A 24,356-nucleotide genomic window follows, 5' to 3' on the forward strand; every position below is an offset into this window, starting at 1 on the left:
TCAAGCTCAACATTTTAAAAAATAATAGTATTTTATCTTCACTTTCCCATCCTACAACATATTGTCTACACAAAGATTTGTACATGAACAGGCACATATATAATTGTTCGACAGTATTAAGGTCCCCCTTAAGAGTGATATTCATGAGGTTAAAATGAAAACAGCATGGTTTGTGTGTGTGTCCATATGTTTTGCAAGCCATGTTTAGTTGCATGGGTGAAAGTGCAGAGGTTTGGATTTAACCAGGACTATAATTTTGCCAAGTGAATACAACTAAGTGAAACAAGGGTAAGACAATCGAGAGTATATTCAAGGAATTAACTATCATGATTAACTATGGAAATTAAGTTATGAAAGGAAGGGAGCAAAGATATCAAGGGGTGATGATAATGAAATAGGATCAGTTGATTGGAGGTTCGAGTGGTGATAAAAGGATTTTGATATCTGAGTACTAGATGGAGTGAGCTGAAATTCAAGAGGTGGTCAGAGAGTGGGATTATGAATTTGAAATTGAAGAGGACTTGGCTAGGACATGACCAAGTGAAAAAGTGGCTGGGATAAGATGACAGAGCAGATTATTTAAGGAATGGATTCCAAGGAAAAAGGTTTTGGAAGGAACAATGTAGCTTTTATTATTATTATTATTATTGAATAGATTTTCCTTTTGTATAGCAATGTTAGGTTTACAGAAAAATATTAAGCACAAAGTACAAAGAATTCCCATATTTATGGGCTCTCTGTTCTATTCCATTGGTCTGTTTGTTCTTTTCCCAATACCACATTTTCTTAATTACTATAGATTTTTATAGCAAGACTACAAGTTCGGTAGTGTAAGTCCTCTGACTTTGTTGTTGTTCTTCAGTTTTGCCTTTCCATATAAACTTTACTATCAGGTTGGTCAATATCCACAAAATAATTTGCTGGGACTTTTATTGTCATTGCATTGAATCTATAGATCAAGTTGGGAATAATTGACATCTTATCAATATTGAGCCTTCCTATTCATGAACATGGACTGTCCATTTATTTAGATCTTCCAGATTTCTTTAATCAGAATTTTATAGTTTTCTTTCCTTACATAAAGGAACATATTTTGTTAGATTTTTACCTGGGTTTATTTTTTGTCTTTTTTGGTTTGTTTGGTTTGGGCACTAATGTCACGGTAATGTATTTTTTATTTCAAATTCCAATTGTTTGTTGCTGGTATATAGCTAATTACTTTTTTTGTTTTAATACTTTTTAAATTGATTTTTAGAGAAAGTGGAAAAAGAGGGAGAGAGAGAGAGAAAAACATCAATGTGAGAGGGAAACATCAATCAGCTGCCTCCTGCACACCCCCTACTGGGGATTAAGCCCACAACCTGGGCCTATGTCCTGACTGGGAATCTCATCTGCAACTTTTCGGTACATGGGATGACACCCAGCCAACTGAGCCACCTGGGCCAGGGCACAATTGAGTTCTATATATTAACTTTGTATCCTAAAACCTTGCTACAGTTACTTATTAGATCCAGGAGGGTTTTTTTTTATTGATTCTTGGGACTTTCTGCATAAACAATCCTGGCATCTGTGAACAAAGACAGTTTTATTGCTTCCTTTCCAATTTGTTTATCTTTTATTTCTTTTTCTTGTCTTGTTGCATTAGCTAATATTTTCAGTATTGATGTTTAATAGGAGTGTTGACAGATGAACCTTAAAATTGTGAATCTTGGAGCTTAGATGGATCTGCTAACACAGGTACCCTTTGTGCCCTCTGGGATAGAGAGAGAGGAAGCATGCCCTTTGCTCTGGAATGTAAACCAACATTGTCTGGGGAGAGTAAGGAAGGACTCTACATCCCCTGGCATATGAATAAATATCTCTGGGGAAATGTCTCTGAATCTCTCCAGAGGTCACTATTGTTAGATTACTGTGCTCATTTGCCATTTAAACATCCTTTAACTCAATTTCTTTGCTCAGAAAGCCCTGAGCAGGCAGAAATGTGAAAATGTTCATGGGTCATTGTTTTATAACAGGAAAATGAAAGATCCCCTCAGAATCTGGAGATTGTAGTAGTGACTGACATAGACAGTAATAGCAAGCACAGTCTGAGTGATTGATCCTGGGGTTTCAAGGCAGGTAGAGGTAGTCTGTTTGGGGAATGTGAAATGGTGGGTTTCTAGGCCTTCTTCAGCCTTGAGCTAGGGGTCCAGTCCAGGGCAGGTGTGGACTTAGTTCCCTTGCATGGGTTTATTCATGACACAAGATGATTGGGTCAAGTTAAGTATTTAAAGTTTAAAAATAGAGAGATCTCAGTTGTACATGTTTTTAAGGAACTATTTATACTCTAAATCAGCGGTCGCCAACCGGTGGTCCGTGAGGTCCCTTGAAAGGTTGGCAACCGCTGCTCTAAATCACATCTTCAACTTCCTTTGCTATGACTCCAATCTCTGTACCTCTGTTTAAATCTTTTTCTCTGTAGGATCTTCCCAATAATATGATTTACCAAGTCGCCATTAAGTCTCTTCCTCAAGATTGGCTGTGGTGTGAAACCTGGTGTGATGATGAATCCAAACAAAGAGCCAAAACAATTGATCTGGTGAGTGTCTGTGGTTATTTTCATTTGTGTATAAGCAAATAAGATAATGTTCAATAGAAATATTTTGTTTTACAAATGGAATGGCACACACCTGGCCTACTGCTGCTCAGTCTAGTATTTACTATGGTATTTACTTAGCTTGGCAAGTATAGGGCTGTGTCAGGGGGTCCCTGAATCAACACTAGGTTTGATGATTTCTCTTCTTAGTTTAGTGAAGAGGACTCACAGGACTGAGAATATAGTCATGCTGCCCAGCCACCATGGCTCAATGGTTGAGTGACAACCTATGAACCAGGAAGTCACAGTTGGATTCCCAGTCAGGACATACACTCAGGTTGCAGGCTCGATCACCAGAGCGGGGCGTGCAGGAGGCAGCCAAACAATGACTCTCTCTCATTATTGGTGTTTCTATCTCTCTCTCTCCCTCTTCCTTCCTCTCTGAAATCAATAAAAAATATTTTTTTAAAAGAATATAGTCATGCTCATGACTATGATTTATTCTAGTGAAAGGATACACAGCAAAGGGAAAAGGTACATGGGGTGAAGTCCAGAGAAAACCATGCTTCCAAGAACCCTCAGCCTGTGAAGTCACATGGGACAAACTTAATTCCTTAAGCTACGAAAATTTTCGTAACCATATGAAATATTGACCAGGGAAGCTATTGGAAACCTAGTGCCCAGGATTCTTATTGGGGGTTGGTCACATCAGCACCCCCTCTGCCTGGCACATACCAAAATTCCCAACATCCAGAAGGAAGGTAGGTGTTCAGCATAAACCATGTTGTTTGCACAGATTAGGCACAGTGAGCCATTCTTACCAGGGAATGGTGGGAGCACTCCTGAAATGCAAGTTCCAGACACAAGCCACAGGCCAGCCTTGCAAGCAGGCCTTTCCAAGAATAGCAGTCTCTAATGCTTTCAGCAATAAAGAATTTTAAAAAAAAAGAATAGCAATCTCAGGCCTGCTTGTTTAACTCTTTCTGCACAAGGGCTTTGGAGAGAAAGGCCGTGGGCTGACATGTTCATGAGTTAGCTATCACCTTAGCATATCATCAGTTTAATTCTCCTGCCAATATTTCTCCCAAGTACACATAACCAAAATAATTGTTCCACTCAAATTATTCAATACATGTCTATTTTCTTTCTTATTTTTGAGAAGAATTTTTAATTACATTTTTCTTTTAAGCACTTTAACTATGCTACAGTTTAATTATCCTAGACATGAAACATTTCAAACTTATTCATTGTCTCTAACAGTTACAAGATATCATCATTCTTTTTCTGATCATATTGTTTCTGTGTACTAATTTAAGTATAAAATATTTGTGTATAAGATCATCATTGAAGAATAAACTGTCTAAATATTAAAATTCATAGTTTTTGAATTTGAACAAAATAAGACAGAATAATAAAATATAGGGATGTTTTTCTAGATATGTGTAGAATTATATAGAAAAAAATACCATGCCAACATGTTGGAATGCAATTGTAGATGATAAAAGGTAGCTAAAACAAATAAGATGGCATGCCCTGGCTGGTTTTCTCAGTGGTTAGAGCTCCAGCCCTGTGGACTGAATGGTTGCCCATTCATTTCCGGTCAAGGGCATGTACCTCAGTTATAGGCTCAAATCCCTAGCCCCGTCAACCAGTCCTTACTCTCTCTCACATCGATGTTTCCCTCTCTGTGTCTCTCCCCCTCCCTTCCACTCTAAAAATCAATGGAAAAAATATCCTCAGGTGAGGATTAACCCCCCAAAACACACAGACACACACACACACACACACAGAAAAAAAATCTACACTAATAAAAGAGAAACATGGTAATTAGCGTATGACCGCTACCCTTCCCATTGGATGATCAGCATATCCTTATGCAAATTAACTGTCGCCAAGATGGCGGCCGGCAGCCATGCACTGAAGCGAACAGGGAGGCTTGCTTGCTCCAGTGACGGCGAACTCCAACATTCCCCGCCTGACTTGCCGGCCTCTCAGCTGCAACTCTAAGCAGCTATGTTGCAAATATAGAAGCTAAACAAAACCCTAGAAACCGGCTTTCAGTCAGCCAGGCTTCAGCCAGCCGGACTGCAACATTGTATCAAATACAGAAGGTAAAGGCCAGAAACCTGCTTTCAGCAGCGAGGCCTCAGAGCTAAAGCTGGCCCCAGAATAGAAAAAGAAAAAAGAAAAAAAGGGACAGTTGGGAGCTTCAGTCACCCGCCAGCCTGAAAACGGCCCTCAGCCCCTCACCCAGACTGGCCAGGCACCCCAGTGGGGACCCCCACCCTGATCCAGGACACCCTTCAGGGCAAACCAGCCGGCCCCTACCCGTGCACCAGGCTTCTAGCCTATATAGTAAAAGGGTAATATGCCTCCCAGCACTGGGATCAGCGGAGCAGTGAGTCTCCCGGCACCGGGATCAGCGTGACAGGGGGCAGCGCCCAAACCCCCTGATCGCCCTGCGGCTCTGTGTGTGACAAGGGGAAGCTCCCCAACCCCCTGATCGCCCTGCGGCTCTGTGTGTGACAGGGGGCGGGGCCACAACCTCCCTATCTGCCCTGCTCTGTTCATGACAGGGGAAGGCGCCCCAACCCCCTCATCAGCCCTGCTCTGTGCCTGATAGGGGGGAGCTCCCCAATCCCCTGATCACCCTGCAGCTCTGTGTTTGACAGGGTGCGGCGCACCAACCCCCTGATCGGCCCTGCTCTGTGGGTGATAGAGGGTGGCGCCCCAACCCCCCTCCACGGGCCTTGCTCTGTGTGTGACGGGGTAGAGCCATAACCTCCCCATCGGCCCTGCCCTGAGTGTGACAGGGTGCAGCACCCCAACCCCCTGATCCGCCCTGCTCTGTGTGTGACAGGGAGCGGTGCCCCAACTCCCCTATCGGCCCTACTCTGTGAGTGACAGGGGGGAGCTCCTCAACCCCCTGATGGGCCCTGCTCTGTGCATGACAGGGGGGAGCTCCCCAAACCCCTGATCGACCCTGCTCTGTGTGTGACAGGGTACGGAGCCCCAACCCCCTGATCCGCCCTGCTCTGTGTGTGACAGGGGGCGGTGCCCCAACTCCCCTATCGGCCCTACTCTGTGAGTGACAGGGGGGAGCTCCTCAACCCCCTGATCGGCCCTGCTCTGTGCATGACAGGAGGGAGCTCCTCAACCCCCTGATGGGCCCTGCTCTGTGTGTGACAGGGGGCAGCGCCCCAACCCCCTGATGGGCCCTGCTCTGTGTGTGACAGGGGGCAGTGCCCCAACCCCCTGATCGGCCCTGCTCTGTGCGTGACAGGGGGTGGCGCTGCAACCTCCCCATCTACCCTGCCTTGAGTGTGACAGGGGGCGGTGCCCCAACCCCCCAATTGGCCCTACCCTGAGCGTGACTGAGGGTGGCATCGCAACCTCCCGATCCGCCCTGCTCTGTGCATGACGGGGCGGCGCCCCAACTCCCCAATCAGCCCTGCTCTGAGCCTGACCAGGGGCTGCACCTAGGGATTGGGCCTGCCCTCTGCCACCCGGGAGCAGGCCTAAGCCAGCAGGTTGTTATCTCCCAAGGGGTCCCAGACTGCGAGAGGGCACAGGCCGGGTTGGGGGACCTCCCCCCCCCCCCCCAGTGCACAAATTTTTGTGCACTGGGCCTCTAGTTAGATGATATTAAGAAAGAAGTAAGGTCTCACAAAGCAGAATTTTGACTGATACAATGCATAGGGCAAGAAAAACAAAGGAAAAATAAATAAATAAATGAGACTACATCAAAATACAAAGCTTCTGCACAGCACAAGAAATGAGCATCAAAATGAAAAGGGAGCCCACTGTATGTGAGAACATATTTGCCAATGAGACATCTGATAAGGGGTTAATTTCCAAAATACATAAAGTCCTCATAAACTCAACAAAAGGAAAACAACCCAATTAAAAAAACTGGCAAAGGACCTAATAGACACTTCTCCAAAGAGGACATACAAATGACCAGGAGACATATGAAAAAATGCTCAACGTCATTAATTATCAGAGAGATGCAAATTAAAATGACAATGAGGTACCACCACACCTGCACTGGGCCTCTAGTTAGATGATATTAAGAAAGAAGTAAGGTCTCACAAAGCAGAATTTTGACTGATACAATGCATAGGGCAAGAAAAACAAGAGAGGGGAAGAGCAATTTCTATGCCTCTGCCTTAACTCTCCCTGCCTTCCTAGATCCGACCAATGTTTTGGTTTCATCCACATACGCTTGTGAATCTTTGTTCTCAGTGATGAATTTTGTTAAGTCTCGTAATAGGAGTAGCCTGACGGATGAAAGTAGTAGCTCATGCATATCTCTGAAGGTCACGAAATATAAACCTGATGTAAAATCTCTGTCATCAGTGATGCAGCAGCAAAAGTCCCACTGATAATATCAAAAGGAGTCATAAAGTTTTCTGTCGGACTATCAGTGTACATGTATACATTAAAAAATAAATGTATTTTTCATCATCATATACTGTGTTTTTGTCGCTCGAATGAATTTTATTATTTCTTCAAGGTTCTTCACATAGGTACACCTTAAGAGATATCAAGTAGGCATAACATATTCTCAAAAAATTAGGGTTGGCACGCAGAAGAATTTTGAGTCAGAGATTTTGCTAGTTTTGGCACGTACTCACAAAAAGGTTGCCTACCCCTGCCCTACACAGTGGTTCTCAACCTTCTGGCCCTTTAAATACAGTTCCTCATGTTGTGACCCAACCATAAAATTATTTTCGTTGCTACTTCATAACTGTAATGTTGCTACTGTCAATCCATGTCTATGGTCTTTAAGATAACTTGTTATGTAAAATTATTTATTTATCTAAGATGCACCTACACTGAATTTATCTGAAAAATAAAAAAGTTGATATTAGGAAAAAATTTGTAAATGGAAGATTATAAGAGAGGTTTTCGCGTGCCAGCAAAAGTTACTGGCGTGCCATGTTTGGCACACGTGCCAGGGGTTGCCCACCCCTGGCCTAGGGTCATCATCACCTGTATGCATCTCTCCAGTGTGGTAGTCATCCCACAGAGCACTTACAATAAAAATGAGAGAACATGCTATTTTGAGCTAGCTTCTTGGGAAAAATGTTAAGGGAATGCAGAAAATTCCAAGGAAATGGCATAAGGGGGAGGAAAAGGATCCATAATGGAACTGAAGCGAGACTCTGTTTCAGTAAAGATTTCTCAGTCTGGGCATTGTTGACATTTGGGACCAGATAATTCTTTGTTAGGATGTTTAGCAGTATCCCTGGCCTCTACCCACTAGATGGCAGCAGCACCCCACCACCTGCAGGCGTGACAAATAACTGTCTTCAGACCTTGCCACAGTTCCCCTAAGGGGCATGATAGGCCCAATTAAGCACCACAGATGTAGATTGGGGGGGGGGGGGGAATTGTATTACAAAAAAACTTAAGAAAAACGCAGTATTTTTATTTTAATAGTTTCTGACACAAAAAGAGGGAAAATAGTTTCATCTTCACATTATAGAACCTTTTGCCTGTAAAGTTAATTTCTGCAAAGAAAATCCTGTTTTCACTACTTCAGAAATCTATTACTATAGAAAGAAAAGTCCACAGTGGAATGAACTGCAAATATCTGGTGAGGAAAGGATTAAGATGACAGGTTCATGACTCATAATTAATAGCTTTCCCATAAGGCATGGGGGTGAGCAAATTGCAGCAACCATAAGAATATGTCACGAAGAAGTAAGCCTCAGGACACATTTTCTGTTAATGCTTTGTAATGAGGAAATAGATGTCTATAACTTTGTGAAGTCTGTGCTCCTCTCATTGTCTTTCCTGTCTCAGTCAAGTGCATTTCCATTCTTTACTGAGCTCAAACCAAAGACACTGGGGTCATCTTTGATGCATCTCACATTCAGCCCATCAGCAACTCTTGTCAGCTGAACCTTCAATACATTCAGAATCAGATCCTCTCAACCCCCTCCTATACCTTCCGCCTTTAAAAAAAAATCTTTTTATTGATTTTAAAGAGGAAGGGAGAGAGAAACATCAGTGATGAGAGAGAATCATTGATTGGCTGCCTCCTGCACTCCCCGCACTGTGGATCGAGCCCGCAACCTGGGCATGTGCCCTGACCAGGAATTGAACCGTGATCTCCTGGTTTGTAGGTCAACACTCAACCACTTAACCACACTGGCCGGACCCTTCCGCCTTTTAAACTTTACTTTCCCAAGAAACTCTAGAGTAGAGTCAGTTGTTACGTGGTTTAAATTGACCCTATATTAGTGGAACCTTGAAGATGATCTTGTTTAATTTCCTCCTCTGTAGATGAAGAAACTAAGATCACACACACACACACAAAGTTAAATAACATGTATGGGTCTTACTCTGCCAGTAAGTTGGACCATGTGGACTGGATTTATGGAATACTCTGAATTTCACAACTATTACTATGTGGACAAATGAGTTCCGGTTAACTGATTTTTAATATAGCCCCAATTGCTGATTAGAACAGAGGCATATGAAAGGGAATGAATGCTTTTGCTAAAGAAACTCAAGACTTTTCTAAAGGCTGACAAATGGTTTTGTCTGTGGAAAATGTAAAGTATATTAAACCAAATTTTTAGTCCAAAGAAAAGGTAAGAAAATATTTATTAATATAGTCTGCTATGTTTTTTTTTTTTAAATATATTTTATTGATTTTTTACAGAGAGGAAGGGAGAGAGATAGAGAGTTAGAAACATCGATCAGCTGCCTCCTGCACATCCCCCACTGGGGATGTGCCCGCAACCCAGGTACATGCCCTTGACCGGAATCGAACCCGGGACCCCTCAGTCCGCAGGCCGACACTCTATCCACCGAGCCAAACCGGTTTCGGCTGCTATGTTTTTTTTTAATTAAATCTTTATTGTTCAGATTATTACAGTTGTTCCTCTTTTTTCCCCCCATAGCTCCCCTCCATCCGGTTCCCACCCCACCCTCTGCCATTACCCCCCACACTGTCCTCATCCATAGGTGTATGATTTTTGTCCAGTCTCTTTCTGCACCCCCCAACACCCCTTCCCCCCCGAGAATTGTCAGTCCACTCCCTTTCTATGCCCCTGATTCTATTACATTCACCAGTTTATTCTGTTCATCAGGTTTTTTATTCACTTGATTTTTAGATTCACTTGTTGATAGATATGTATTTGTTGTTCATAATTTTTATCTTTACCTTTTTCTTCTTCTTCCTCTTCTTAAAGAATACCTTTCAGCATTTCATATAATACTAGTTTGGTGGTGATGAACTCCTTTAGCTTTTTCTTATCGGTGAAGCTCTTTATCTGACCTTTAATTCTGAGTGATAGCTTTGCTGGATAAAGTAATCTTGGTTGTAGGTTCTTGCTATTCATCACTTTGAATATTTCTTGCCATTCCCTTCTGGCCTGCATAGTTTCTGTTGAGAAATCAGCTGACAATCCTATGGGTACTCCCTTGTAGGTAACTAACTGTTTTTCTCTTGCTGCTTTGGTCTTTTGCTCTTGGCATTTTAATTATGATGTGTCCTGGTGTGGTCCTCTTTGGATTCCTTTTGTTTGGGGTTCTCTGCGTTTCCTGGACTTGGAAGTCTATTTCTTTCACCAGGTAGGGGAAGTTTTCTGTCATTATTTCTTCAAATAGGTTTTCAATATCTTGCTCTCTCTCTTCTTCTGGCACCCCTATAATTCGGATGTTGGTATGCTTGAAGTTGTCCCAGAGGTTCCTTACACTATCTTCATATTTTTGGATTCATCTTTCTTTTTGTTTTTCCGGTTGGGTGTTTTTTGCTTCTTCGTATTTCAGATCTTTGACTTGATTCTTGCGATCCTCTAGTCTGCTGTTGGATCTCTGTATAATATTCTTTATTTCAGTCAGTGTATGCTTAATTTCTAGTTGGTCCTTTTTCATATCCTCAAGGGTCTCATTAGATTTATTAAGGGTCTCACTAAATTTATCGGCGGTTTCTAGAAAATTTTTGAAAAACCTTATAACCGTGGTTTTGAACTCTATCTCCAATAGTTTGTTTTCCTCCATTTCTGTCATTTGTGACCTGTTTCTTTGTCTCTGCATTTTGGCTGCTTCCCTGTGTTGATAGGGTGGCTTTCTGTGCTAGGTGTCCTATAGGGCCCAGTAGCTCAGCCTCCCTAATTACCTGAGGTGGACACTCTTGGTGCACCCCTTTGTGGGCTGTGTGCAGTCTTATTGTAGTTAAGCCTTGATTATAGTTGGTATCACTGGGAGGAATTGACCTCCAGGCCAATTGGCTGTGGTAATCAGCTGTGTCTGCAGTGGGAGAACTTCTGTGCTGGAGACACCCTTCTGGGGCAAGACTGCCTCAGTGGGGCTTTGGTGCTCACTGAGTCTGCTCCCTGAGTGTGTCCCTTATGGATCTGAGGAGTTGTAATCTGGATGGTCCCATCTGACCACTGGGTACACTGGCTCTTGGATCTCTAAGGAGGTGCTAATTTAATCTCTGCCTGAGGCTACCCAGCAGGAGCTATGGAGAGATCTGCAGATTCCTCTTCTTTTTTTGGGATTTGGAGGTGCCCAGATGAGGCCTTGGGCCTTCTTTTGGATGTTCTGTGTCTCTCTGACCCAGCTGCAGTTTGTTAGGTAATTTTGGATTGCAAAGGGCCAGGTCATTCATATGCAAAAGCCTCTGTGCACAGCTTGGGTGGGGCGGGATCTTAGGGAATCAACAGGGCGGAGCAACAGCTATGGCTAATCCTCAGCCCTGCCATAAGAGGCCCCTGGTCTCAGTGTCCTGGGTCTTAGTGTTCCGTGGTAATCGCTGCAAGCACCTCTGAGAGAAAGCCACCCTCGAGTTCCGCCCGCTGCCAGACAGTCCAGTTTCTCGCCGTATGAGTCTGGGTCCCCAGAGACTCGCCTGGAACTGGAGTTCAGAGCAGTCGGGAGCTTGTGTCTCCCTCCCAATTGAAAAAGACAACCGTGTTCTCAGTTGCCAGCCCTTTCCATGTGTGCCTCCATACCTCTGCACTTTACTTCCGCACCTCCTCTGAGTCTCAGTGCACTTTTCTCTTTCCTTCTAGTTGTAGAATTTCCACTCAGCCAGCCTTCCTGTGGTTCTGGATGATGTGCATTTTGTCTTTTAGTTGTACTTTTGAAGTGGTTGTTCGAGGCAGCAATTTCTGGTGTTTACCTATGCCGCCATCTTGGTTTCTCTCAGTCTCCTATGTTTTTTGTCAGAATGTTTATGTATTTAGATCTCTTGTCAAACAAAATACTTTACAGAATTGTTTGAAAAACTTCTTATGAAGCATGAAAGTGTCTTTAAACAATTTTTTTTTAAATTTCTGATTGAAGTATTTGCATTGAACACTTACTGCTTCCAGAAACTAAGATCTGTCATTTCACTTAATCCTGTCTCTATTTAATGAATTCCAGTATTTCAAGGACGTAGGACTTAGGACTCTACTCTTACAAAATGCATTTTGTTTGCTCCAGTGACACAGCAGAGTCCTCTAGTATTTCCTTTCTGTTTCTGGAGCATGATTTTTTATTAACAAAACTTTATTTAAACTTTCAGTGCAATAATCCCAAAACAAAAGAACCCAAACTGAAAGCTGCTGCCAGGATTGTCCCAGAGTGGGTGGAGTATGATACTGAGATACGACAACTGCTAGATCACCTTGAAAACAAGAAGGAAAATGCAAGTAAGTAATCATTCTGTGGTGGTGTCGAACCACATGTTGCATTAAATGAAACTAGAATAGATTATATACGTATTTCATAGTGAAGTTATCAAGTGATTAGGTCAGAATTTCTTTAAGAAAGCCTATGACATAATTAAGAATATTTTTATGTGGACTAAGCTCACAAATTTAAAATATGGATAGAGCCTGGCCAGTGTGACTCATTGGTTGAGTGACATCCCATCCACCAAGAGGTCACTGGTTCAATTCCCGGTCAGGACACATGCCTGGGATGCAGGCTCGATCCCCAGTGGGGGTTGTCAGGAGGCAGCTGGTCGTTGTTTGGTCAATGTTTTGCTCTCATCAGTATTTCTACCCCTCGCTCCTTTTCCTTTCTTCACTCTCTAAAATCAATAAAAACATATTTTTAAAAAATATATGGGTAGAGAATCTATTCCCCCATGGATATAGCTTCAATTCATATAATCTATACCACATAGATGTGTAGTATAGATGTCACCTCCTGACACAAGATAGAGGTAAATGTAAAAGTTTTAAAAAAATGTTTATGTGATCACACTGAATTTCCCAAATATGAAAGTCCAAGCTCTGAAGTTTAATAAAAGCCTTACATAACTAACTAAGAATATTATCTTCTCTCTCCCAAGTTTAATCTCATAGAAAATAGAGGTTTCTCCACGTGTTCCTGATTCTAGTAGCCTTGTTCGTTGGCTGGAGGGTGACTTGAATTAGATCTGCTTCCATTTCTTAGATTTAAAAAACTGTGGTTACCTTGGCATTTAATCATCTACATAAACCTTCAACAGATGTGTGCTGAATATTCTTTCAGGCCTCATAATTCCCTTTCCTTCCCACTGTCTGTCTCCCCTTTGTTCTTTACTCCTTTTTAAAAACAGCACCTGGCCTGGTGGCTCAGTTGTTCATAGCATTGTCCCGTACACCCAAAAGGTTGCGGGTTCAATTCCCAGTCAGGTCACATGTGGGATGCAACCAATTGATGTTTCACATCAGTGTTTCTCCCTCCCTTCCTCTCTCTCTGACATCCATAAAAACATATCCCTGGGTGAGGATTAAAAAGAAGAAACGCACTGAGCTTTTTCAGTCAGTATGTTAAGAGACTTTCATGGACTATATTTTTTACCCTCACAATAATTCTTCCTAGTAGTTTAAAATATAATATTTCTTTTCCCCAGCTCTATTTTTTAGAGAAGCTAAAATGTTTATATATAAATTTCCTCACATAAGCATTAAATTGTTTCATCTTGACTTTGTGTTTTCCTTAACAAAACCAATGTGTTGTCTGAGATGTTCCATATTTAAAACATACCCATGTATTTTTAATCTAATATATTTAAGTTCAGAAGTAATATTATTGTGTAAGTGGTATAACTTTTTAAAGAGAAAGATAAATAAGTCAGAGCAAAGTAGAAGAGAAGGAAAGTAAGCAATAAAAGGAAGGAAGAAAGGAAAATTTACATAATTACAAGTGCACAAAACTGAATTAAATGTTTCTCTTATCGAACTGGAAAGAGTTAAAGGATCGAAGTACCCAGCATTAATGAGGATGTTGATACATGAACACTCATTTACACATACATGTAGTAGCTGTATAAAAATTTAAATATGTATACCCTATGACCCAGCAGTTCACTTTAAGAAACTTATATTTAAAAGAAAAATGATACATGATACATGTTTGTTATAGCATTGTTTTAATAATGAAATAGAAATAGCCTGTCCATAGAGGATTGATTCTATAAACATTGATACATACAAATATAGTGTAGCCTTCCAAGAGAATAGAGATAAATGTATTTGTGCTGATACCATATTTTCAAGTTAGAAAAATAGGTTATAGAATATGTATAAATATGATTGACCCCATCTTAAAGAAAAATTGCATGCCTGTCTGTATTTGTATATGGTTATGTGTATAAAAGAAGTTTTACAAAGGAGATTATTGGTTTCTTTACTTGATTTGTAAATGTAATCGCTGTTCATTATGAACATTAAAACAACATGGAAGATAGGGAATAAAATTGGAAGTCTTTTTATACTTAAAGAGGTAACTGTTTTTAAGGCTTTGGCATAAGCTTCCCTCGCCTTGGTGTAAATGTGGCTGTTTCTCCAAGAGGCTTCTTCTCTGAATGGTAGGGTTGGTTTATAGCTCTAGGTATATCAGCATGCTGTGGAACTGACAGACTTCCCTCTAGATGTATGTGCATGGACTAGCCCAGTGGTCGGCAAACTCATTAGTCAACAGAGCCAAATATCAACAGTACAATGATTGAAATTTCTTTTGAGAGCCAAATTTTTTAAACTTAAACTATATAGGTAGGTGCATTGTTATTAACTTAATTAGGGTATTCCTAAGGCTTAGGAAGAGCCTCACTCAAGGGGCGAAAAAGCCGCATGTGGCTCGCAAGCCGCATTTTGCCGACCACGGGACTAGATCAAAGCCCATCCCACAAAAATATCTACGTGTCTGTCTCTCTTCTCTCTCCTTCCCCTCCCCCTCTTCAATAGATTATTCAATTTGTTTTCAAAAATAGTCTTCTGGCCCTGGTTGGTGTTGTTCAATGGTTAGAGCCTTGGCCATGCGCTGAGGGTTTGATTTCCAGTCTAGGGCATATATCTGGGTTGCAGGTTCAATCTCTGGCCCCAATTGGGGCATCTGTGGGAGCAACCAATTAATGTGTCTTTCTCACATTGATTTCTCTCTCTTCCTTTCTCCCTCTTCCTCCCTCCCTCCCTCCTCTGTCTTCCCTCCCTTCCATTCTCACTGGGAAAAATATCCTTGGGTAAGGATTAATAACAAAAGTCTTCTACTTTATATCTTGGGATAAGCAGGCTGTCAGATTTCCTCTGGTATGCAGTAGGATGGGAGGGGAGCGGCCAGCACAGATACTCCAGACTAGTCCTTCAGTTAATTGCTTCTGTCTGATTCAGTCCCCACCAGCGTTTCTGTTAGGAGGCTCACCCGGCTTTCCACTGTCAGGAACACCACCACATCTCAGCTGTGTGCTATGTATTCAGCTGCATATTCTCTTTTCCATTTTCATTGAGAATTCTGCTCCAATGATGTTTCATAACCACTTCCCACATTCCCTTTTATATTTTTTTATTATCTTTAAAGTGGAATTTAGTGGCCCTAGCTGGTTTGCCTCAGTGGATAGAGTGTCAGCCTGTGGACTAAAGGGTCCCGGGTTCCATTCTAGTCAAGGGCACATGCCCGGGTTGTGGGCTCGATCCCCAGTAGGGGATGTGCAGGAGGCAGCTGATCAATGATTCTCTCTCATAATTGATGTTTCTCTCTCTCTCTCTCTCTCCCTCTCTCCCTCCTTCCCTCCCTCTCCCACCTCTCTGAAATCAATACAAATATACTTTACAAAAAAATAAAGTAAAATAAAAAATAAAAAGATAAAGTGGAATTTAGTGAAGATATAAACATAGTCTTCCATCTTGAATTGTGGTATAGAATACATTTAATTTGTATTTTAATTTCTACCTGAAAATATTTCGAATTCTCAGCATTCTTAAACCAATTAGGATGTGACAGTTCAGTGATGCAGAAAGAAAAGAACCCATTTTTTGCCTCTAAGAGTCTTCACTGTTATTCTCACATTTGTATAGTACCTGTGTCTGTTTGAATGCTCTCCTCCCGTCATAGAATACCATGTATGTCTTTTGCTCTTTGTTGTTCCATTACACTAATACTTTGTGCAGGTGAGTAATCTACTAGCGTATTTCATGGCCTCCTGGCCAGGCTGGGTGTTAGGGCCTAGAGATAACAGATAAATAAGGCATGGTTCTTGTCCTCCAAGACTAATGAGAGCTCACTTCTAGGAGGGGACAAAGGTAAGTAGTCATGATATGGTACAATCTAACCGATACCATAATGTACAGAGAGCTATTCTTTTGTCACATAATTGAACCAAATAGATAGTATTAAATTAACAAACAAAAGGACCCTCAATCAGCACCTGTGCTTTTTCTATATCTCAGACATCAGTGAGGTTTAAAGGTTTAAGCTAATTTTATATTTAAGATTTCAAGAAAGAAACTTTCCTCCCCTACAGTTTTGACACATGATGAACTCTAGCACTGGCTTTTATGAGAAGATGAAAGTGTGACAAGAAATCTGCCACCTGCTGGGGAAGTGTTGAACTACTGCTAAGACTTTTGGAAGTTTCATTAAAGATCAGTGACATATTCCTCAATTTAAAAAATATTATTTAAAAACACATGTACTTTAATTATTGAATAAATTTAAGTTATATAAGAAATGACCACTGAGTATTTAAAACTAAGTTTATTCCTTTTTCCTAATTGCTTAAAAGACTGATTTTACCAAAGTGGTATTTTGCCAGGTGACCCAGTAAAAAACATGTCTGACTAGTGGGGATTTACCAAACCATCTACATTTTTATGTAGTTCAGCTCTGTGTGCATTTATATTTTCTTATTCACAAAATGGATTTAAAATTAGATAAAGGAAAGGGATGCATGCTTGTCACTGAATTTTTTTAAAAAGTAATCCCATTTATACCTTATCTGTTGTAAAATGGAAGGTAGTGTTGCACTATAATGCTACTTTATCTTAAATTATGTTTTAATCTTATGCTCTATTTGTAATTTTGAATATTTATAATTTTTATTTCATAAAACATTTGTAGGCTTATGGGGTATGTGCATTTTTTTTAAAAGAACTGTCTACTTTTATAGAAACTAAGAATGTAAACTTTGTTTTCCTGTATTATTAATAGGAGAATAGGTATAGTCAGTGTTCAGAAAATATCCTGCTATTCTAGAACCATGGCATCTGGGGCTGGAAGAGAGTCCAGTGTCATTAGAACCCCACCCCTGAAGTGACTAATGTAACAGGGCAGAGGTGAGCATGGGAAATGATGATTAGTTTAAAAAGCTCCCCAGGTGATTCTGTTGATAAGTGACGTTTGGGGAACATCCAGTAAGCAGCGGTTCCCAACCTGTGGGTCGAGACCCCTTTGGCGGTCGAACGACCCTTTCACAGGGGTCGCCTGAGACCATCCTGCATATCAGATATTTACATTACGATTCATAACAGTAGCAACATTACAGTTATGAAGTAGCAACAAAAATAATTTTATGGTTGGGTCACAACATGAGGAACTGTATTTAAAGGGCCAGAAGGTTGAGAACCACTGCGAGTAGCGTTGAGCCCCAAGCCAGTGTACCAGCCCCCCTTACAAGGCCCTGTAGTAGAGCCTCAGGCCATCTCTGAACCCTCCAGGCCAATAGATACAGGGCGGTCCATCTTTGGACAATTCTGTAGTTCCCCAATGAGCCAGAGCTGTCTATTGGCAGTTTCTGCTCTTGCTCCTTTGAGCTCTTCTAAACAACTCTAGTTCTTTTCTATTTGACAGCCCAGCCCAGAGTATTTGCAAATAAGTCCTCTGTTCCCAGTAGCTTCGTTCATTGCTAATAAGAGATCACAAGACCTCTCCCTCTCCTGGCCACCCTCCCTTTGTTATGTGTTTGTATTTGTCTATGATAAAATGGAGTGTTCTAGATATGGCCTACCTGATGGAACTAGAATGTTCCTGTGATTTCCAGGGATCCAAAGGGATGCTATCAAAGGCCTCATGGGTAACTTGGCCTGAGGTGACCAACTCTATGTACTCTCTGTCTCATTCCTGTGGAGTCAGGAGTAACATCTGAGCTTGATGAGAGGTAAGAAGTTCTGAGTTCATGGTTTAGTGTTTTGCACACAAGCCCCAACTGCAAGATGGTACTTTTTTTCCCTTTATTGTCAGCCTGTTCTCCGCTTTTGTAAGAATCCTGCAGAAAGAATGGGCTAGGCAGACACCTGATTCCCATGCTTATTACGATCACGTCCAATTTGCTAGATTCTGTATTTCATAGAGCAGAAGCTGAAATTGCAGAATATAAGTCTTGATCACTCCCTTCCCAGCTTGTCATTTGAGTGGCTAAATTTACATGTCTCATTTCCACATGGCTGATACCTTATATCTGAAAATCTAGATTTATAAATATTCGATTTATAAATATTCTATAGGGAGCTTCCTTTGTTCTCCTGTAAGCCCTTATTGTCTTCAGACTAAGGCCAGTTGTTCATATATTGAAAAGATATGATTAAGAATTTGCAAACTTTGAGCTTTCTGGGAAAGGTCTATATAAGCATTCTAGCTGTCCTTTAATTTTAGGATATGCAGAATATAGAGAAGAAAGCTTCTTTTGTTGTTAGAAATTTGATTGAGATAATAGTGTGTGTCCCCCCTTTAAAGACTTTAACAGAAATGTACAAATCTATAATAAAAGCATAATATGCTAATTGGACTGGATGTCCTGGATAAAGCCGTGGCTGCAAGGGAAGCCCAGGTCCTGGGTGCCAGAGGGAAACCAGTGCCGGCAGCCGGGGGAAGGAAGGCCTACTCTTGCACGAATTTTGTACATTGGGCCTCTAGTTATAGTATAAAAGGGAAAGTCTTCAAACAAAGCCAATTTAAGAGATTTTAATTGTATTGAAGTTGAAGAACCATCTACTTGAACGCCTAGCTGTCCCTAAGACTTTTGGAAATTAAGAGATTTTAGCCATTTCTGCATTTGGTGCTCTGATCTTCCTTAGCTTGTGTATAGGAGCCCTGGTAATCACTGATTATGTGTGAAATAAAGTGGGAAAATAGACTTCTCCAAAAGACTAAAAATTAATCAAAAGCAAAAATGTACTGATTTTGACCATAAATATTTTTATTAAATGTGAAAATACAAGGGCATAAAAATAGTACCCATATGTGTAGACATGTCTGAGACCCATTTCAATTAATTTTCAGTTTCTTTATTAAAACACTAAACTGAGATGGATTAAGTTACTTAGTCTTCTCATTCAAAACCAATTATACAGTCATACAGGAGTACTATCTTAACTCCCCAAACATCTCCAGTTTTTACACTCTCCATACTCTGCTTTCCACTGCAGGTCAGAGGTTCAACCACAGATGATTGCAACAAAACCTGTCAACTATACACAAGCCACGCAGTGGCTAATTTTACTCTTAAATCATTCAACAAATGAGATCATTCATTAAAAAAAAAAAGTATCCCCATCTATTGACATAATTTGCAATTAACAATACACTCTGCTACTTCAAAAGGAATAATCTGATTTAGAATAAGGATATTATGCATTGACAAGTTAGCATTTGCCTTCTTTCTTCCTTCTTTTAAATATGGAAAAGTAAATTACATTCCACAAAGTTGCATGGATCTCTCTAGGTTATACTATTGATGTTTACTCAACAAAAAATCTTTGCAAGGCCTGTTACCAGTGCCCTGTACCCTTAAGGCAGTTGGCTCTAACAAATACCTGAGGAACCATTTTTAACTTAGGCATCTCATGCATTTTTTTCATGGTAAACCTCACAATTTTTGACCAACTTCATGCCTTTAAAGGTGAATCTTCCATTATTCCACCATGAATAGAAAATGCCAGTTTTAAGTTGTGATTCTATTAACTTTTTTCCTACTCAGTTATCAGTATTTTTCTCTTTAAAATTTTATGGATTATTTGCATTCTATTATCAAAGTCCCAAAGAAGTTCTGTTTCCATATTGATATTTAGAATAAAGTTTTAATACTGACTAAAGAGAAAGACATTTTAAAATTAGTAGTTATATCCAATTCACATCAGTAAACTATTGAAGTTGTTCTCAAGTTTTCATTTATGCAGTAAGCAAGCATGAACTTTCAGAAGTGGGCAATAAATTTTCAGAACTTTTTCACATTTATAGGCTGATGTGTTTAATACTTGCTGCTGTGGAAAAGATCCACAGTGTACGGACCAGAAATACTTCACTTGTGGAGCTCTCCAAAAGGGAGGCCTTAAGAAGGGAATATGACACAGGTGAGGTGACGGGCCCCTCTGCATTCACTTTCCCAGAAAGAGCCATGAAGGTTACCGGACACTGCGGTCTCCAAAGAGACTCGAGAGTGTTAAGTGCAAGTAGCCCCCAAACCAGTCAAATGCTTCCTCAGTCGTCACCTTCCATTGCACAGCGATCTTCAGGCCGGCAAGGAGACTCGCTGTCCTCTACACACCATGTTTTCCTCAATCATGTAAGGGAACATCGAGTGACCGTCTTTCCCTTCAGGTGGATACCAGAAGACTGCTGATGCCCATCCAGGCTGGAACATCAAGGTCATTGTTTTCTTCATTAATCAGCAAAACAAATTCCAAAGAATTAATTTCTCTCAGTGGCGTTGGCACTTGGCATCATAGATTTTACTCTTCACTGAAAACAGGCAAATAACTGCACATTTCAGTACGATGACTAAATTAAGTCTATGGTAAGACTTTATAAACAGGAATTATGGTTATTACAAGTGGAGAAGAAATAATGTAAACAACCCAATGGGCAGCAATTGGCAGGCAGCGAGGTAACCTATGTCCCAGATGCATTTCCCATGTGGCCCAGCTCTCAAACCTCCTGACTTTTCATCTTCCCCTCTCAATAGAAGGGCAAGTAATTTGATATCTCCTTTGTTCTCCTTGTGTATGAAAATCCTCTTCTTGAAAGTAAATAGAGGCCTTTGCTAGATTTCAAAGAGGTCACAGTGACATCATGTACGAAAGAACCAGATTGAAAAAAATCTCTGATATAATTAAGTAATGCGATTACTGAAATTAAATAAACAAGGAATTTCCTTTGGGAATTATTTTCACATTAGCTTGAAATTTGAGACATTAAAACAAAATGAAAGCTGCAAGATGTTCACTAGTTTTCAAAATGCATTGTTAAGTTTATTGGTAAGAAATAGACTTCAAAATAGATGCAAAAAGCACTTACGTGTTTTACCCAACTCAACTATGTGATTTTTGTCTCCTAGTTAAGAAAATTTTTTCCACATATGTTTCAGGATGACTGTGAAGGAAAATGATTTGTGCTTGGCTGTTGTGGACATTACTGGTCAGGATGCCTTCTAGAACTAAAATTAAAATGCTTGATTTCATAAAAACATTATCAGACTCGTATTGCTTAAAATGCTTCAACATGCTTTGAGGCAAATAGAAAAACCTTTCCAGAGTAAAGGTACTAATTCTTATCTAAAGTAATTCTCTTAGATTTTAAATGCAGTATCAATAGTTCCATAAATATTTAATATTCTTGATTAAAGTAACACTCATTTTTTTTAGGGAAAAAAATATCAAATAAACAAAGATTGAATAGTTCATTTCTTCAAAGGTAAGAAGAAAGAATCCCAAGAAGAGATGCCATCTTGATAGTGGAAATATAGCCAGAGCTGACTACATTTGTAAGCCTGCAGGCAGGAGACCATGTAGTGGCATCCAGGTCTGGTGAAGGGGCGGGTCTGCTGTTTCGTGCCCACTTGAAACAGGCCCCATGTGGGCGTTACTATAGTCCAAACGGGTCTGCCAGGAGGTAAGAGAACCTGCCCCACTGTATGGATTAAAGGTGGGGAAGAGGGCATTCTGTTGATGTTAACTGAGCAACTTTACATTTCTACGACAATCCTGTTATAGGAAATGGTTTAACTCTCAATTTCAGTTGTTGAAGTAGTTCACTCTGCATCTCAGCAAATTTATTTTACATAAAACCACTGCTATCTTATCTGAACCTATTTTATGCATAACTTTTAAGTTAATATGTTATGTTTCATGTTAAATAAAAGGCCCATAGGTTTTACAATTAATTCTATGTCAGTGGTTTTTAGTATTCTTTTGCAGAGATACTCAACAACAAAATACAAAGTATATGCTTACCATCAATCCAAAGTATAAGCCTGGCTACATTGACTACCGTTGGGTAGCAGGTTCTCTAATTCATGAGCTCGAGTTCCCTTCCTTCCCCCCAGTGTCAGCCGTGTTCATGTTGGTGGGGGATGGAAATGCATGCGGATTAAAGGAGGCTCTGTAATTTAACAATATTTGCAAGTGACTGTATTGACCAAAATCTAAACAAAATTGTCCCTAAGAACAAATAGCTCAAAATGTTAATATTCTCTTTAAGAATACTGAAATATAACCCATTCTCATGAAGGTTACGTACAGCTCCTTCTTATACACATAGGCACTGACATACTATGCAAGGCTGTGAAGAAAATCATTTCTACATGCTGCAGCATAGAAAAACACAGACCAGGTGAGCCTGCCTCAGACCACTTCCCCAGACATTCCTCAGCTCCCGGCCATTACAAACCCATCCACCTCAAGTCTAAAATGGAGAAGAACAGATTTCTCTTATTAAAACAACTCTTTGGTCATGGACAAACTAAAATATTTGAATTTTTTTTTTCTTTAGGATCCTGGAACAAGGTGTTTTTTTTTAATCTTTAAAAAAATGTAAGGAATAAGAGAGAGAGGAGAAAAAAAAAACAGCTGGTTTAATTGAAGTGGAACTTAAATCTAAAAGGTCCGCCTGAGCTGAAGGGATTGAACCCTTGCCATGAGTTCCAGCTTCTGTGGAAAGGGTTGCCACCACCTCCTTGTTGGCTCTCTGCATCCAGGGGGTCTTCTCCATCATCAAACTTCTTCCTCATTTCTAGAAAAGAAACCAGAGTAAGACTCAGGTATGGACTAAGATGTGCAGAAGGGGGTGGACTGAGGGACTACTTACTTTTCAGTTATTACAACAGGTATGCCTGACACTCAAAAACAGGCTCTCCTAGATCAGAGGTTTGGTCTCAGGAAAACAGACAAGAGAAACACCAGTCACAGAGAAGGCGTGAGGGCCAGGGTTGAAAATGATATAATTGAAAATCAGACCCCCTAAATCTCTCCTCACAAGAAGCCACCCAAGGAGATGCTTCTCTGGAAAAAATTAGTAACTGCAGAGAAAGCGGCCTCCAGAACAGCCCTGTCACCATCCTGAGCCCAACAAGGAAGTGAGCCTGGCACAAGCTGTCTAAAGCCTCACTATTAAATAATGTGAATTTCTTCAGAATGAGGGGAACGAGGCCACCTCCACGGCTGTGCCTGTCAGTGCCGAGGAAAGTCCCTGATGAGCCAGAGACCAGTGCAGGCAAATGGGAGAAAGGAACACTGCAGGTGGCAGGAGAGCAAGCTCATCCTCAGAGATTAGAGAAAGCCATTTCATCCTGAAAATAAGAACGGGGGCTAAGAAAAGGGAACCAAGAAAAAAAAGAACTCATAGTAATTAAAAATGCAGTTTTCTTCTCCATGGGCACCTCTGTGACTGCCAGCCCAGCTCCGTGGAGCTCATCTGCGGAGCCCCCCACCTGTGCACTGTGCAAGCCAGGGACAGAGCCACTCCAGGGAGGTGGCAGACCCTCCTCTGCGGAACAGAACTGCCACTGTATGGAGCCTGCTGCACTCATTAAGTACATTCTGTCTCCTAGGCTTGATGATAAATTACTTAAGAACAAAAAATTGTTTCACTTCAGGTGCATAGTGTAAGTGAGGTGTTCAAGAAAGATTTGTCAAATGGGCATACAACTTGATTTCCTTCTATTTTTTCCTTAATTTGTCTAGCTCAAGCTATAGCTTCGGCTCCCACTGACACGGAAAGGCACAAGAATCAGTAGATACTAGCTTAACATTACGTTCCCCTTGGAAATGTCAGTGTTGTTCAAAAATACCTAAATTCTTCTTTCACTCTTATTTCCCAGGCCATTTTGGCGAGTGTTAAAGAACACTTATAGCAGCCAGTACATCAAATGAACATCTGATTTAGGACAAGATTCCTGGGGAGCACACACTGGCAGGCAGCTTCTCTCCCACCACTGCACAGTCCAGCCTGGTTTCCTTATCAAGCTTCTGTCAGTTTGGTATGAAGAATTCATCCCTGAGCTATGAAACTGGGTGAAACCTAAGAGATCCCCCTCACTGTTGTGCTTCCATATCACAGGTGAAAAAAAAACAGGAATGTCAAATTCAGGCTTTTTCATTCCCCTGCACCGAGAATATGTGGGTCCCTGAGTCTGACGGGGCAGGCATGAAACTTGACTTCTGAAACTGCAAGCCCACACTAGTCACCAGCCCTTGAAGTGAGCCCAGAGCTGCCTCCCATCCATTCTGACACCACTTCTATGACAGGCAATGGAAGAGGGAGGCTAAGTCACCGACTGAGCCATTTCAAAAGAATA

The 24,356-nt window shown here is 40.9% G+C and overlaps 2 protein-coding genes across 2 annotated transcripts in view; one reads left to right on the forward strand and one right to left on the reverse strand.

The window, feature by feature from the left end:
- UGGT2 (UDP-glucose glycoprotein glucosyltransferase 2) overlaps positions 1–16,760 on the forward strand; it is a 162,014-nt gene extending 145,254 nt beyond the window's left edge. Inside the window, exons 37-39 of the mRNA XM_070408745.1 lie at positions 2,462–2,578; positions 12,108–12,234; positions 16,314–16,760. Coding sequence (XP_070264846.1) covers positions 2,462–2,578; positions 12,108–12,234; positions 16,314–16,336 — 267 coding nt within the window. The 3' untranslated portion in view covers positions 16,337–16,760. The remainder of the gene's footprint in view (positions 1–2,461; positions 2,579–12,107; positions 12,235–16,313) is intronic.
- Positions 16,761–22,615: 5,855 nt separating this feature from the next.
- DNAJC3 (DnaJ heat shock protein family (Hsp40) member C3) overlaps positions 22,616–24,356 on the reverse strand; it is a 68,846-nt gene continuing 67,105 nt past the window's right edge. Inside the window, exon 12 of the mRNA XM_070408751.1 lies at positions 22,616–22,792. Coding sequence (XP_070264852.1) covers positions 22,635–22,792 — 158 coding nt within the window. The 3' untranslated portion in view covers positions 22,616–22,634. The remainder of the gene's footprint in view (positions 22,793–24,356) is intronic.

Source organism: Myotis yumanensis, unplaced genomic scaffold (assembly GCF_028538775.1).
Source record: "Myotis yumanensis isolate MYYU_CA2020_CCGP unplaced genomic scaffold, mMyoYum1.0.hap1 SCAF_3, whole genome shotgun sequence".
In the NCBI taxonomy this organism is placed as follows: domain Eukaryota; kingdom Metazoa; phylum Chordata; class Mammalia; order Chiroptera; family Vespertilionidae; genus Myotis; species Myotis yumanensis.